The sequence below is a fragment of the Elephantulus edwardii genome, unplaced genomic scaffold, assembly GCF_000299155.1.
Source record: "Elephantulus edwardii isolate Elephantulus edwardi_28Jun2011 unplaced genomic scaffold, EleEdw1.0 scaffold00177, whole genome shotgun sequence".
In the NCBI taxonomy this organism is placed as follows: Eukaryota; Metazoa; Chordata; class Mammalia; order Macroscelidea; family Macroscelididae; genus Elephantulus; species Elephantulus edwardii.
Window position 1 is genome coordinate 3,560,020 of NW_006399927.1, and position 13,770 is coordinate 3,573,789.

At 37.9% G+C, this 13,770-nt stretch overlaps 1 protein-coding gene across 1 annotated transcript in view; it reads right to left on the bottom strand.

The window, feature by feature from the left end:
• Positions 1–11,748: 11,748 nt before the first annotated feature.
• LOC102850783 (protein FAM19A1-like) overlaps positions 11,749–13,770 on the bottom strand; it is a 1,008,886-nt gene continuing 1,006,864 nt past the window's right edge. The window contains exon 5 of the mRNA XM_006895951.1: positions 11,749–12,134. Coding sequence (XP_006896013.1) covers positions 12,117–12,134 — 18 coding nt within the window. The 3' untranslated portion in view covers positions 11,749–12,116. The remainder of the gene's footprint in view (positions 12,135–13,770) is intronic.

Sequence of the window (13,770 nt, forward strand, 5' to 3'; positions counted from 1 at the left end):
TCTTTTGATGCTTCCTGAATCATTCAAAATTTTGCCCAAAAAACCCTTTAATTAACTTTAACTTGAGACTTGCATTTGTTCTTCAGATTTTTTAGCTTGAGTGATGCTGCTCGAGTTCTTCCCTTTTGATTTTCTAACTCTCTTTGCACACTTCCTTATACTTTTCTTTGACTTTTCAATATGCTTTTTGAAATCTTCGTTTAATTTCTTTTACGTCAGCTGCTTCTCTTCGTTTTGGCCACTCTAAGGCAATTTTTCAGACTCTCTTCTGAAATCCATTTTAGTCTCTTCTTTCTCCCTTATTTTTGTAATGGATTTTTGCTTTCTTCATTGATGATATATATCCTTTATGTCATCTCACAACTCATCTGATCTTTAAGATTAGGGCTTGATGTATTAAATCAGTTTTGAGATAGATTTTTCAATTCAGATTTATAAATGGCTTAACTAATTGCACAGTTTAAAATCAGGCAGGTATACATCAGTCCTGTATCCTTTCTTTATCCTTATTCAATCTATGTGCTGAACAATTCACTAAAGAAGCTGAACTACATAAAGGAGACTGTGGTAGCAAGACTAAAGGAAGACTCATGGACACTCTCTGTTATGCAGATGGTACAACCTCATTGCAGAAAGTGAACAGTACTTGAAGCACTTACTACAGCAGATCAAAGTCTTAGATAAGAATTGTTACGTTATGTGGGGTCAAGTTAATGAGTGATCCATTAGTAACCCTCCAGTGGGTTTTCAGAGACTGCAAATTACATGGGAAGAGATAGCCCAACATTCTCCCGTAGAACAGCTGGTGAATTTGAACCATGTGGGTTTGAGCTGGTAAAATAATTCACTGCTTCTAGGACACTAAAGCTCCTGTCAAGATGGACTATAACTAAAAAAGTGAGAAAACAAAAAATTTCATTACTACATTATGATAGAAGGAAAAAGGTTGAACTCGACAACTTCATTTTACTTGTATCCATGGTCATCACTTATGGTAATAGCTGCCAAGAAATAAAAAGATGTTTGTGTTGGGGATATCTGTTCTCAATACCCTTTCCAATTCTAAAGAACAAGGATGCCAATTTAAAGACCAAGGTTCTCCGGATCCAAACCATGGTCTTTTCAATGACTTGGTGTACATCTGAAATTGCACACCAAATAAAGATACAACGTCTTTGAATTGTGGTGTTGAAGAAGAGTATTGACCATCTCATGAACTACCCAAAGAACACACAAGTCTGTCTTGGAGGAAGTGCAAGAAAGGTGCTCCTTAGAGACAAGGATGATGTGACTGTTTCACATACTTTGGGCATATTGTCAAGACAGGCCAATCCTTGGAAAAAGACATCATCCTAGCGAAGGCTGAAGGTCAGAGAAAGAGAGGAACATCTTCAACAAGATGGATTGACATAGTGACTTAGTGACCATAACATATGTCACAGGAGCATATCAGAGATGATAAGTTTGGTGTGGGACAGGGTATGGTTTAAATCTGTTGTTACTAAGGTCAACATGAGTTATATTTTACTCACAAGAACCCAAGAATAATAGTCTTCATAGAAGAAGACTACAGTGGTAATTGGTGTTAGTTATGTTTAGGAGATCCAGAAATTTCAATTCAAGATATCTCCCTCTGTCAGTGTTATTGAGGCATAATTGACTTTGAATTGACTCTCCAGAGGATTTTCAGATGTTATAAATTACACAGGAGGAGATCTTTTATCTTCATCCTGCAGAGAAGCTAGTGGATTTGAACAGCCTGCCTTTGGGTTGTCAGTGAAGTTTCTTACCTTCCAAGCCCCAGGACTCCCAGTAGAGCAGGATGTAGTACCAAGTTAGAACCAAATCAAAGCTGACACTCTAGAAGGTGAGACACTGAATGTTAATATGCTTAATGTAAGGCAGAGGATCTCAGCTAATCTAAAGGCTGCTCGTTTCTTGTGGTCTGAATTTACTATCTGCTCTGCAGGAGGGTGATTGATAAACTTCTCTCATAAGATTTATAGTCTCTTAAAAATCTAACTCACTGGAGGGTCAGCTATGAGTCCTGACTCAACAGCACATACAAACAGTTTCAATAACAGTTGAGGTTGGGGGGTTCTGGGGATGTGCTACCCGCAGCATGGTGCCATTCCAAAGGCTATCTATCTCTTGGTGGCTTGAAGCCACCTGTGACTTCTTGCAAGAAAGATGGGCAAGCTTCTCTTGTGTGATTTACAGTATCAGAAACCCAGTGAAAGGTTAGGAATGCATCAGTTCTGACTTGACAGAAATGAGAAATGGAGAGAAAGGGGAGAAAGAGAAAGCATTAGTAAATACAAGAAAGCCGGTAGGCAAATGGACTCAATTTCCCTTGGGAACTCTAGAAGTCTAAACAGAATTATACTTTTCAATATGGAAACCCCAAGCCTTGTATAAATGTCTGAATTTAATTTTAAATAGTTACAATCAAGTAACAGTGAAAATCATTTCTTAAATTACAGTCATCAATTTTCAAATGCCCGGTTGTTACTTGTTACTAGTGGTCACTGCTTTGGAGCGCTCAGAAATGGAAAATGTTCCCTTCGCAGAAAGTTCTACTACAAAGCATCAAAATAGAACATGCCTCAGAGTTGTCTAATCTGAGAACAGGAAAGGTGAAGAATGAATGAGTCATATCCTGCCCGTTAGTGTTGATGGCTGCCCTAGCCTGTTGGCTGGTCTTTCATGCACACTTATAAAGAAAGTGGCAAGATATGGATGGGTGACAACACTCTCCACTATAAGCATAAGTCAGATTGTCATTTCTTACTTGAGGCCTTTTTCTGATGACTTCTTAGAAAAATTTAGACAAAATCCTGGTCTAGTGGTAAGGAATTACATACACCACTGACCCAACAGGCATTTGGTTAGAATTCACAAGCTGTTCTGTGGGAGAAAGATGAAAAATATTCTCCTGTAGGATTTACAACCTCAAAAACTCCCTGGAAGGTCAGCTATGAGTCAGTTCTAACTTGACAGCACAGAACAACATTAATAACCATCAATCTCTGTAGGACCCCACAGATTGACTCTAAGGGTATTTCACCAATCTCATGACACTTTTATCCCAATTTTCTATCCTTTGACAACAATCTGAAAGTAAACATCTCTCAGTTTTTCAAACATAGCAGAACCTTCATTGATTAGGCTCTTGTCACATGCTAATCTGTCTGCCTGAAACACCCTTGTAGCATCCCCCTCTCCTGCTCCCACTGTCCAGTCCTCTGCCTGGCCGTTTCCTTGGCCTCCCCTTGTTCTTAGCCTCATTGTTGAGAGTCTTCTTCAGAGGGCCGCCTTCTCTGGTCTTGTTATTGTAGGACCATGTTTACTTTTCCTTATTTATTTTCTTATCTCCTTCTGAGCATCATTTGGCATAGTTTTAATGATTTGTACTTATTAGTTTCACTTTGGTTTTGTCTGTTTCCTCTAGAATAAAGTAAGGTGTGAAGTCATCTCCGATAACTAGAACAATGTCTGAATTCAACACACATTTATTTACTGAGTGAAAAAAATGCTGCTTCTACTCTGGCATTGTGAGTTGTCTTTCTAAATAAAAAGACATAATGAAAAAAACCACGCCGCTATAAAACAGTTTATATGTGAATATATTTAAGCTATTAGCCTTAGTGACAAGAGGGTGGATTGTGGTCAGTAGCCTGGCTGTGATATTGTACATAGTGGCTGATAAGTCATCTTCACTCTAGATGGCTCAAGCCCATAGTAATTCAAATCCTAGGAAGACATTCTGGACATGAGCAGGATGCCTCTGCCATATGTGGTTAGTAGTTTATGTCAATAGTATTACTCAAATGTAAATTATGTTGTCATTTTCCAGTGGCTTTAAAACCATACAGTGAGGCTATCATCTAGTGAAGTTTGCAAAGTTGGATAAAGACCAGTCTAGTCTCTTAATTTTTTGAAGGAAAAAAAAGCAAAAATCATATTTTGACTGGCTTGGGTTGTTTGGGTATTTTGCAAGTTTGTATATTTTTTTCTGTGCTTTCTGAGGAACTATTGCAGACATGAAAGCATCCGTGTTTCATTTTTTTTTTCACTAATAGGGTTCCCATATGTCACAGGTGAATCAATGATAGACAACACTATGAAACACAGTAACACTAACCTGTGAAGAATGATAATAGCTTACCTACTGATTTACATTTGTTAAATAGAAATACTTTTAGTTTGTTATACTACATGATGCTATGATGCTGGAAGCTGTACCACTGGTGTTTCAAATCTGAGCATAGTTACCCATCGTGAACAGGTTTCAGTACACTTCCAGACCAAGACAGATGAGAAAGCAGCCCTGGGCACCCACTTCTGAAATAACGGGTCCTTGAAAACCTTAGGAATAGCAGTGCACCATTGTCTGATATGGTGTCCTCAAAATAAGGCTTTCGTGTTGGAAGGCACTGAAAATATGACTAGAGAGTCGGTACCTCCTCAAAGTAGCATAAACAATGGTATAAGCACAGCAGACATACTGGGTATGGTGCGAGATGTTTTGTTTGGTTGTACTTAAGTTCACCATGTATTGGAGCTGACTTGATGGTGACCAATAACAACAACAACAACAACAACAACAGCAACAATTAAAAACAAACTCATCACCATTGAGTTGAAGCTGACTCATAGCTGAACTTCTGGTGAGATTCCAAAGGCTATGGAATGAGATGGACTATATTTCTTCCCCAAACCATGAGTAGATTTGAACAGCCTATTTTTTTGAGCAGGGCAACTCCCTACCCACTAAGTCATCAGAGCTCCCTAAGTCAACAGTAACCCCAAGTTTTTGTGTTTCACATAGTAGTCTTCCCTTCCAGTCATGTAAGTTAAAATAGAGGGGTCACGAGCATCTCTGAGCTTGTAAGTACAGGGCAATGTTTTGGGTTTGGGGGCTCCTTTTTAGGTGCACACAGTGACTTCAGGCCTGAGGTGTCAAGGGGCAGAGAAAAGAGCAAATGGTTCAGTGGGAACTGAGGTAAGAGGCAGGAGTGAGGAGGGACAGAGAAGTGAGAAACTTTGGGCGTTTCGCAATGTGGCCAACTTGTGGACCACCCAGATCAAAGAGCAAATAAATCAAGAATTCTCACAACATAAGAGAATGAAATTGAATTACATGAATTATTCATGTAAAAGGCAGCTCTATTTATTAGACTTAAGATCCCAAAACAATATCGCATTTGAAGAAGGTGGAGGGGAATGTGGTAACAGAGAACAAGGGTATCTGCACCGGGCAGCCAACACTTCTGAGCTTCTCAGGGATTTTAGCACCCACTCCTGGGACTCAAGTAAAGAAATTTGGAGGACAACCACCTGGCCACCTGACTGAAAGAGATTTATATTTATTCCAGTTCCCAAAATGGTGACCCTACAGAGTTTGAAAATTATTGAACAATATCATTAATATCACATGAAAGTAATATCCTGCTGAAAATTATCCAGTACCAACTGGAAGAGTAAATTAACAGAGAACTGCTGATATGCAGGCAGGGATTAGAAGAGGCCACGGCATTAAGGACAATGTTAGATGAATCTTAGCTGAAAGTAGAGAGTACCAAAGGAATGTCTATCTGTGTATCATTGACTATACAAAGGCATTTGACTGTGTGGATCACAACAAACTGTGGCTAACCTTGAGAAGAATGGGGATCCCAGAACACTTAATTGTGCTCATGTGAAGCCTATACTTGGAACAGATGGCAAACGTCAGAACAGAGAAAGGAAACACAGCGTAATTCAAAATCAGGAAAGGTGTATGCCAGGGATCTCCATCCCTTTTGTATATGTGTGTGTGTGTGTATGTATGTATATATATATATATATATATCATATCATTCAGGAGGCTGGCCTTTATCAGTAGGAATATGGCTTCAGGGTTGGAGGAAAAAAAATTGAAGCTCAACATCAAGAAAACAAAGATTCTCATCACTGGGCCAATTGGTTGTATCATGATAAACAGAGAAATGATTGAGATCGTTAACAGCTTCAGCTTGCTTGAACAACACTCTTGGTACCAGCAGCCAGGAAATCAAAAGATAAATTGCATTGGGAAAATCTGTTGTCGGGGACCTCACTAGAGTGATAAAGAGCAATGTTGTCAGTCTAGAGACTAAACTGCACCTGACCTAGGCCATGGTCTTCACAATTACTTGCTATGCATCAGAGAACTGGACAAAGAGTAAGGATGACAGAAGAAAAATCGATGCCTTTGAGTTGTGGTGCTGGAGAAGAGTATTGAACATAGCATGGACAGCTAAGAGAACAAACGGGTCTGTACTGTAGAGGGTGAAATCAGGTTTATCCTTGGAGGCAAGGATTTTGAAGATATATCTGACATATTTTGAGCATATTCGAAGGAGGGATCAGTCCTTGGAAAGGGACATCATGCTTGGAAGGGTGAAAGGACAGCGCCAGATAGGAATATTCTGCATGAGATTAGTTGATTGACTCAGTGATTAGGGTAATGGGGGTAGGTGTGTCAGAGACAGTGAAATTGATTCTAGACAGAGCAGGGTTTAGAGTTGTTGTACACAGTATTTCTATAAGTCGACTCGACGGCACATAACAATACAACATTTGGACTCATCAATCATACTGTTTCATTTCAGGCCCTAAGTCTTGCTCCTACGCTAGTATGGATAGTCCCAAGTCCTTATGCATAAATGGAAATCCATGCCATAGACTCTATTTTAGTGCAATTGGCCACTTTGTGCCACATTTTATGGGTCCAGTGCAGGACAGATTACACCCATTGTAGTATCTACCACCTCCTGAGGGGTTCTGGGGAGATAGGCTACCTGCTATTTCTGTGTAGACCCAGTGTCATTGTTTGCAAGCTAGTTGGCTATTCCTCACATTTTCTACCACCAGAACAATCACATGAAAATGCAGATCTGTGAGGAGAATACCATTTCCAGATTCATAAATTGGTGTCACACAATCAAAAGAGTTCAGTCAGCTATACTTTTTAACAAAATTTTAATGGATTACCAACATTTGCTAGAGATTTAATAGAAACATTTAAATTCCAGGGTTTTCTTAAATCAAAAGAACTGGCTACCATGGCTCACTACGGTTGCCTGGCAACCACAAGCTGGGAGACTGGGACTAAACACTGGCTTCTGGCATCTACAGGGTATCAGGATTGCTCCCTCCATCACTGTGTGTGCAGACACTAGCAAGAGGGTCTCCTTACCAACTTATGTGACTGGACCTTAAAGGAATGTATTCTTTTAATGTTTTGTTTGACAACTACACTTGGAACAATTATAAATCCTTAAAACTCAGGTACAGATATTATTAAGAATCATCCACTTTTAATCCAACTCACAATATACAACTACACTGTCTCATACTATGGACTAACGGCGGTCTTACAAAAAGTCTAGTTTGAACTTTTCCTCCTCACATACTTGTGAGTCTACTCTTGAGTTTTAACTGAACCCCAAGTTACTGCCATAGAGTCGATCCCAGCTCATAGTGACCCTCCTTTACGAATTGGAGGCTGTAAACTTTTTCATGAAGAGACTGCTCATCTTTCTACTTTCTGTCTCTAGTCAGAGAATCCAAACTGTTAGCCTTTTGCTTAGCAATTCCTCAGACATACTACACCACCAGGTCTCCTCTTGAGTTACAGCCAACCTAAATAAACCAAGGTTTTTAACCTTAAGTCAACTTCAACCCATAGAAACCATCGTTATTGTTGGGTAACATTGAGTCAGAACCAACTGCATCTCTAGCAGACTTTCAGAATCAGTAAATCTCATGGAAGGAGACTGTTCATTCTTGTTCTGGTAGATTCAAACTGTGTGCCTTTGGGATTGCTGTGCAGCTTCTTACCATGAGGTCACCAGAGCAACCATCACCGGCATGAACCAGTACTTAGAAAGCATCGCCTGGTCAAGTAGAGGCAATTTTTTTTTCTGGAGTTCTTCTGGTGGATTTTTCTGACAATGTTAACTAGTAATAATGAGTTTATTAATAATAATAACTAATAAGTAAACAAGTGATAGCGAGTTTTTTTTTAAAAAATTGAACTACATAATTTAAAAAAGTAAAACACTCATAGACCAGTGATTAGAGCCTATGGTAACACAGAATCCTATGTCACTGAGATACTTTACAAGGAAAATAAAAATCTAGTCTACTCAAGTTTCTAAATCTTTAACAGCAGGTGATTTTGGGGTAAGTTGTGGTGAATGAAAAGAAATGTGGTTATCAGTTTGTTTTACCATTTTGGTGTTATTCTTTTAAACAGTAGAAAATCAGATTATCATGAAATAGTTTCATTTACAGTGAAATGTGGACATGAGTCTGTCTTATTGCTGTGGTGTTATTCCTCTGAATATTAGGATATCAGATCCCTTCATTGTCATCCCTAGTCTTGAGTTACCAAATTTCTTATTTCTGTATTACCAGGAATAGTCAGCTGTGTCTGACTCAGAGCAAGCACATGTGGATGAGCAGAAATGCCTCTTAGGGGCTTCTTGTCTTTAATCTTCACATAGATCAAGTGTACTCTCTTTTTCTGATAGAGATATTGGCTGGGTTTGAACCTCTCACCTTTGGTTAGCAGATGCATAGTTAATGGGCTACACCACCAGGTCTCCTAGCTGGAGTTGGCTTGTGCCCTAGAATTTTCTATAAATCTTTTCTTTAGAAAGTGATAATTCATGGGGGAGGGGGAAGGACATGGCACTTCTTTGTCAAGAAACTCTACTAAATTTCTGAAATAGGGATGTCAAGCTTAATTAAAGAGAAACTTGTATTATGGCATATTTAACCTTCCACAAAGGAGTGTATATCCCATGCAGGAGAAAAATGCTGTGAATCTCCTCACATAAACAATTTTTATACTCTCATAACTTATATCAGTGACAATGGCAAGGTGACGCAATATCCTCCACTGTAAAAATCATTGTTGTTTAGTGGAAGTTACATTTAGTTTGATGAAAAAATGTCTTGAACTGCTTGTGTGTGAAAATTTTCTTCATCATTCTGTAATGGAAAAAAAATAATAAACTTCTCAATGTGCTTGCCTAGTCCATGAACAAAGAAATCCAATTGCACAAGAATGTCAACAAATTAATTTTCAACTCTCAAAAGTTTTCTATATTCTATAAGCAATATTTTCCTCTATCTAGAGAGAGGCTCTGGATGATTTTTTTCACTTCTTGTTATAATGTTAAAACAGAATTCATCTTACTTGATGCACAAACTCAAAAATCAGTATCAATCACATCACACTGAGCTCTTTATTGCTGGAAATAGTAGATGGATGATGTTATACCATAAATGTTGAGAATCAATAGGCAGATGGCAGTTACTGAATTCCCCATACTAGCACACTTTACATTTAAGCACAACTTGATGGTTCACACCATTTGAATAGATCCAATTTGAGTTTGACTACATTTGCCAATATTTGCACTCTTTTATTGGATCCAAGTCTGAGTCTTGTGTTTTTATGTGTGTGTGTGTATGTGTGCACCTGTGCTTCCCCCTTGCTATTTTGTTCAAGTCTTTCTAAGAGAAACTGTTGTGTGCATTGATTGCCAAGAAATGGACTAACAATTGTGAACCCCTGCACTCCTCTTGCACTGACATAGAGACTTGGTACTGAATGTGAACTAGTCTCTCACTTTTTGGTCTATGAGAAGCTCTGAAAAAGTACCTCATCAAAGAGTTCTGCTTTAATTTGCTTCTCAAATACATTTGACCATCTGCTTCTCTTCCCTACCATAACAACTCTTGATATTCCACATTTGAAGATATCCTGATCTAGGTAATTCTTTGGGTTTATGATTTCTGTTTTACTCCAACATTTACAGATGAAAGGTAATTCATAAAATATTACTTGATGTCTATTATTGGGCTGTGAATTCAAGAGATTATGATTTGCCGTGATAAATTTTGTACTATGTTTTGACCAATAATTGTGACTACATTTGGAAAGCCTGGTCTGAAATTTTACAATAAGGATTCAATTTCTGTCTTTGTACACTTTTGCAAGGCCTTTGAGATATAGTAGAACCAATCTTTTGTCAGAGTGCTGATGTAGTCAAGCAGCTATAGAGACCCATAGTACCATAGTAGCAGCCATAAAGAAACCTTTTGTCTCAAGCTTCATATTAAATAGTTCAAAGAGGCTGCTGTGTTGCTGATCTAATAAGAGGTTAATGCTTCATATTCCAGAGAAAAGGCTTTGGAGGAAAACCGGAAATCTTGCCTCAATGAAAGAAAATAGATAGGGATGCAGAATGTTTTTGGCCTATTCCAGAAAACAAGAACCTAAGGAGACATTTCTTTTCTACAAACATCAGTCAAGTAATTCCCAATAAGGGAAGAGGGACCCTTATTTCTTTTGGGGGTGAACTCATTTGTATCTTCCAAGGGACTACTGTAGAGACCAAAATATGAAGCTTAAAATTCCAGCTTGAACAACAACAATCTATTTTTCAATAACATAGTTAAAATAAATCCTCAAAAGGACAATTGAAGAGAAAGTCAATTTTTTCTATAAACTTTCACTCAAGTCACAATGAAAAGTTTTTAAGATGATAATGTGTCACATCTATAGCTAATTTTGTTTCATCAGTTGAGAATCTTAGAGTTGGAGCAAAATCTCTCTTAGAATCAAATTACTTAGCAAGATGGTGCTGGCATGGCCTGTCATGACTACATAGGCTGGCTTTGAACACTATCACAATTACACTTTTAATTTTTATTCACTCTGTATGTTTGTCTGGATCCTTCTGCATAAAGTTAATTCTCTATATGCCCCCTTAAAATAAAAAATTCCACCTTGGTGACCAAGCACACGGCAGGTCTAGTAATGAATTCCCGGTTCTGGAAGTATTGGGTGGCTAGTAGTGGCTGTGAAGGATGCAAGAGACTCTTGGAAAGTGTGCTGGGTGACAGCAAACCTCACAGCGAGGTGTACTCTGCACGGGTTAAAGCTGAGCTGGCAAAAAAAAAAAATGGTAAATGAGACAACAAGCAGGTTTAGAAAGAAGTTATTTACCACTTTAATAGGGCTGTTCAACATTTGGTCACACAGATCATTCTGAAACCTAATTGCTTTCATAGCTCTCCTATCTCACCAGAGGAGATCAGAATACTCTTGGAGAAAGTAAATCAAACATAGAAAGGGGTGTCATGGTAGGACTTGTAGCTACAGCACTATGCAGTTAACAATGTCAGACTTTGGATAGAACCAGAGGATGTTTCTGCAGTATAGGACAGCTATACAAAGCCTTAAGACATTTTATTTACAGGGCTTATTATTAATACAAGAACCCATATTCTGACAAAATTCTGCCAGTCTTGACAGCATGGTTGAGCAGCTCCCTCACAAACACTCACTTTCTTATCTGTGGAAAAGCTAGTAGTTCTAAAATTATTTTCCTGGAAGAGGTTAGAATGGTTATTACATATCAATTGAATATAAAGTATGGTTATGTAAGCCAAGCTTGCATGCTAATATTGCACAAGGTAGAAAGCAATAAAACGGGGTGATGTACTCCCTTGGACCATCCAGTAGAAACAGAAAGAAGCTCTTGTCATGATGTCTCAAATTCCAGAAGTCCACCTGTAGCCAGCCTTCCAGGGTAGGTGCCATGTTGAATTCTCTAAAGGGCACGTTATCTTCCTTGCTGATAGAAAAAGAAATGACAAAAAAACACAAAGCCCCAAACGCAAAGAAGTACATCAGCCACTCAAACTGTGGTACTGTTCATTTCTTGAAGAGAATATATAATATTTCAAAATATTATATATACATGTATTTAAAATGGTACAAAGTAACTGTAGATCCAAATTAGGAGATCGTTCTTCGTAACCACAAGAAAATTCCACTGAAAAAACCTTTTTTTGTGAACCCACTTTCCATGGTGCTGCCAGTAACTCCACATCTTCTCACTGTAGGTTGTTCTGTTACACATAGTAAAGCTCTGTGCTTATCTGCTAACCAGTCAAAGTGCAAATAAGAAATCCATTTGGCTTGTAAATGTGTAAGATGTTTTGAATTCCTAAAATGTATTATTTTCTGCAAGGTTGATTTTCTTTTACTACAACAACAAATGCTTCTATTAGGTTCTTGGATGAATCTGAAATAAAAAAGAGAAAAGATATTTAAAGGAACAAAGTTTTTACTTTTCCCTCATTTTTTAATGAGGAAATATACATAAGAAAATATGAACAGGAAGAAAATGAGACACATTGAGTTGTTAGGGTATTGTCTTTTTCAGGTAAAAAAAAATTAAGACTTTAAATTTAGAGTTTGTTGCATATCATAGACTTGGAACTGACTCATAGTTGACTCTCCAGCCAGTTTTCAGAGGCAATAAAAGTCATCTGAGGTGATTGCTCATCTTTCTCTCTTAGTGGATTTGAATCATGGGCCTTTCTGTTAGCAGCACAACTCCTTACCACTATGCTACCAGAGCTCCCTAATTTCAGCAGTGGCACTCAAATGGGGATCCCGTAAAGCATATTGATGGACTGCTATATTCTAACCAATGGATTAAATTTATTCTGGCCACAACTGATCAGCCTGATTTTTAGAGTGATGTGTCCGTAGGAGCAACTCTGTAGCTGTGTAACCTTTTCAGTTGCATAGTCCTACATTTAGAAGGGCCCTATGTTCACCTCAATGAGTGCTGGGCCATCTTCACATTCTAAACAGTTTGGGAATAACTGCTTTGCATTTTGATTATTAGTCTCTGCAAAGTATAAAGCGTGATCTCTCTATCTGATGAGAATCAGAATAAGTTAGATATAATTTATTTTAAGAGGTAAGAGAAGCAAAGAGAAGTGGCATGGCCAATAATAGACCACAATTTTTTAGGAATACAAGAGAAGAAGGTTTGGATGCAAGGCAGTGATCTACTCAGACAATGGCAAGGTGTTCAATAGTGATGAGGAACATAGAGTTATTACTGTAGATATAATTGTATCATTTTAAACATGACTTCAAACTCTATTAAAATGATATCACACCTAGAGAATAACTGGTTATGATTCTAATACAGTTGAAGGCTCTACGCTAAGAATTCTAGAAGACATGGTATTTTTCTTCATCATCACTCATTTTTTTTTTTTTACAATTTTGGAAATTGAGTCTTTTGAGCCCAGGGTGAAATAGTACAGTGATGTAAGTTTGCATTAAAATGTTGGTTGAACTAGGAGCAGAAAGTATGAAGAATCGGTATACTTTTATTTTCCTATCCCCTCCTCCTAAATAACTAATCCTTCTAAATCTTCTTTTCCTATTTTCCAACGACCTTTTACATTTTCCAATTTCACTGTCTTACTTGACAGACATAAAGAAAATGATACATTTTAAAAAGAGGAATTGGATGGGCTTTCTCTTACCTTTGCCCTTACATATATGATCTAAGTTCCAGGGAGTAAAGGGCCTGTATCTTGTCTACCACTATAATTTAAGACTGTCCTTACATATCCAAACCTAGATATATATGTTAGATTAAGAACTGAATTAGTTCACTTTATTTAAGGGGTAATTATGACAGTAAATATTGGCATATTCTTCCTTCAAAACGTGTAAGGAGCTAGAGTCGGAAAATCAAAAGGGCCGAACTCGTTCAGCATTTCTTAAGCTCAAGGAATGGAAGAGCAAATTCAAACCTCGAGTTGCTACAATCAAGGATGCTTTAGGCAGAATGTTAAATGATCCAGGAGGTATCAAAAGAAGATGGAAGGAATATACTGAGTCATTGTACC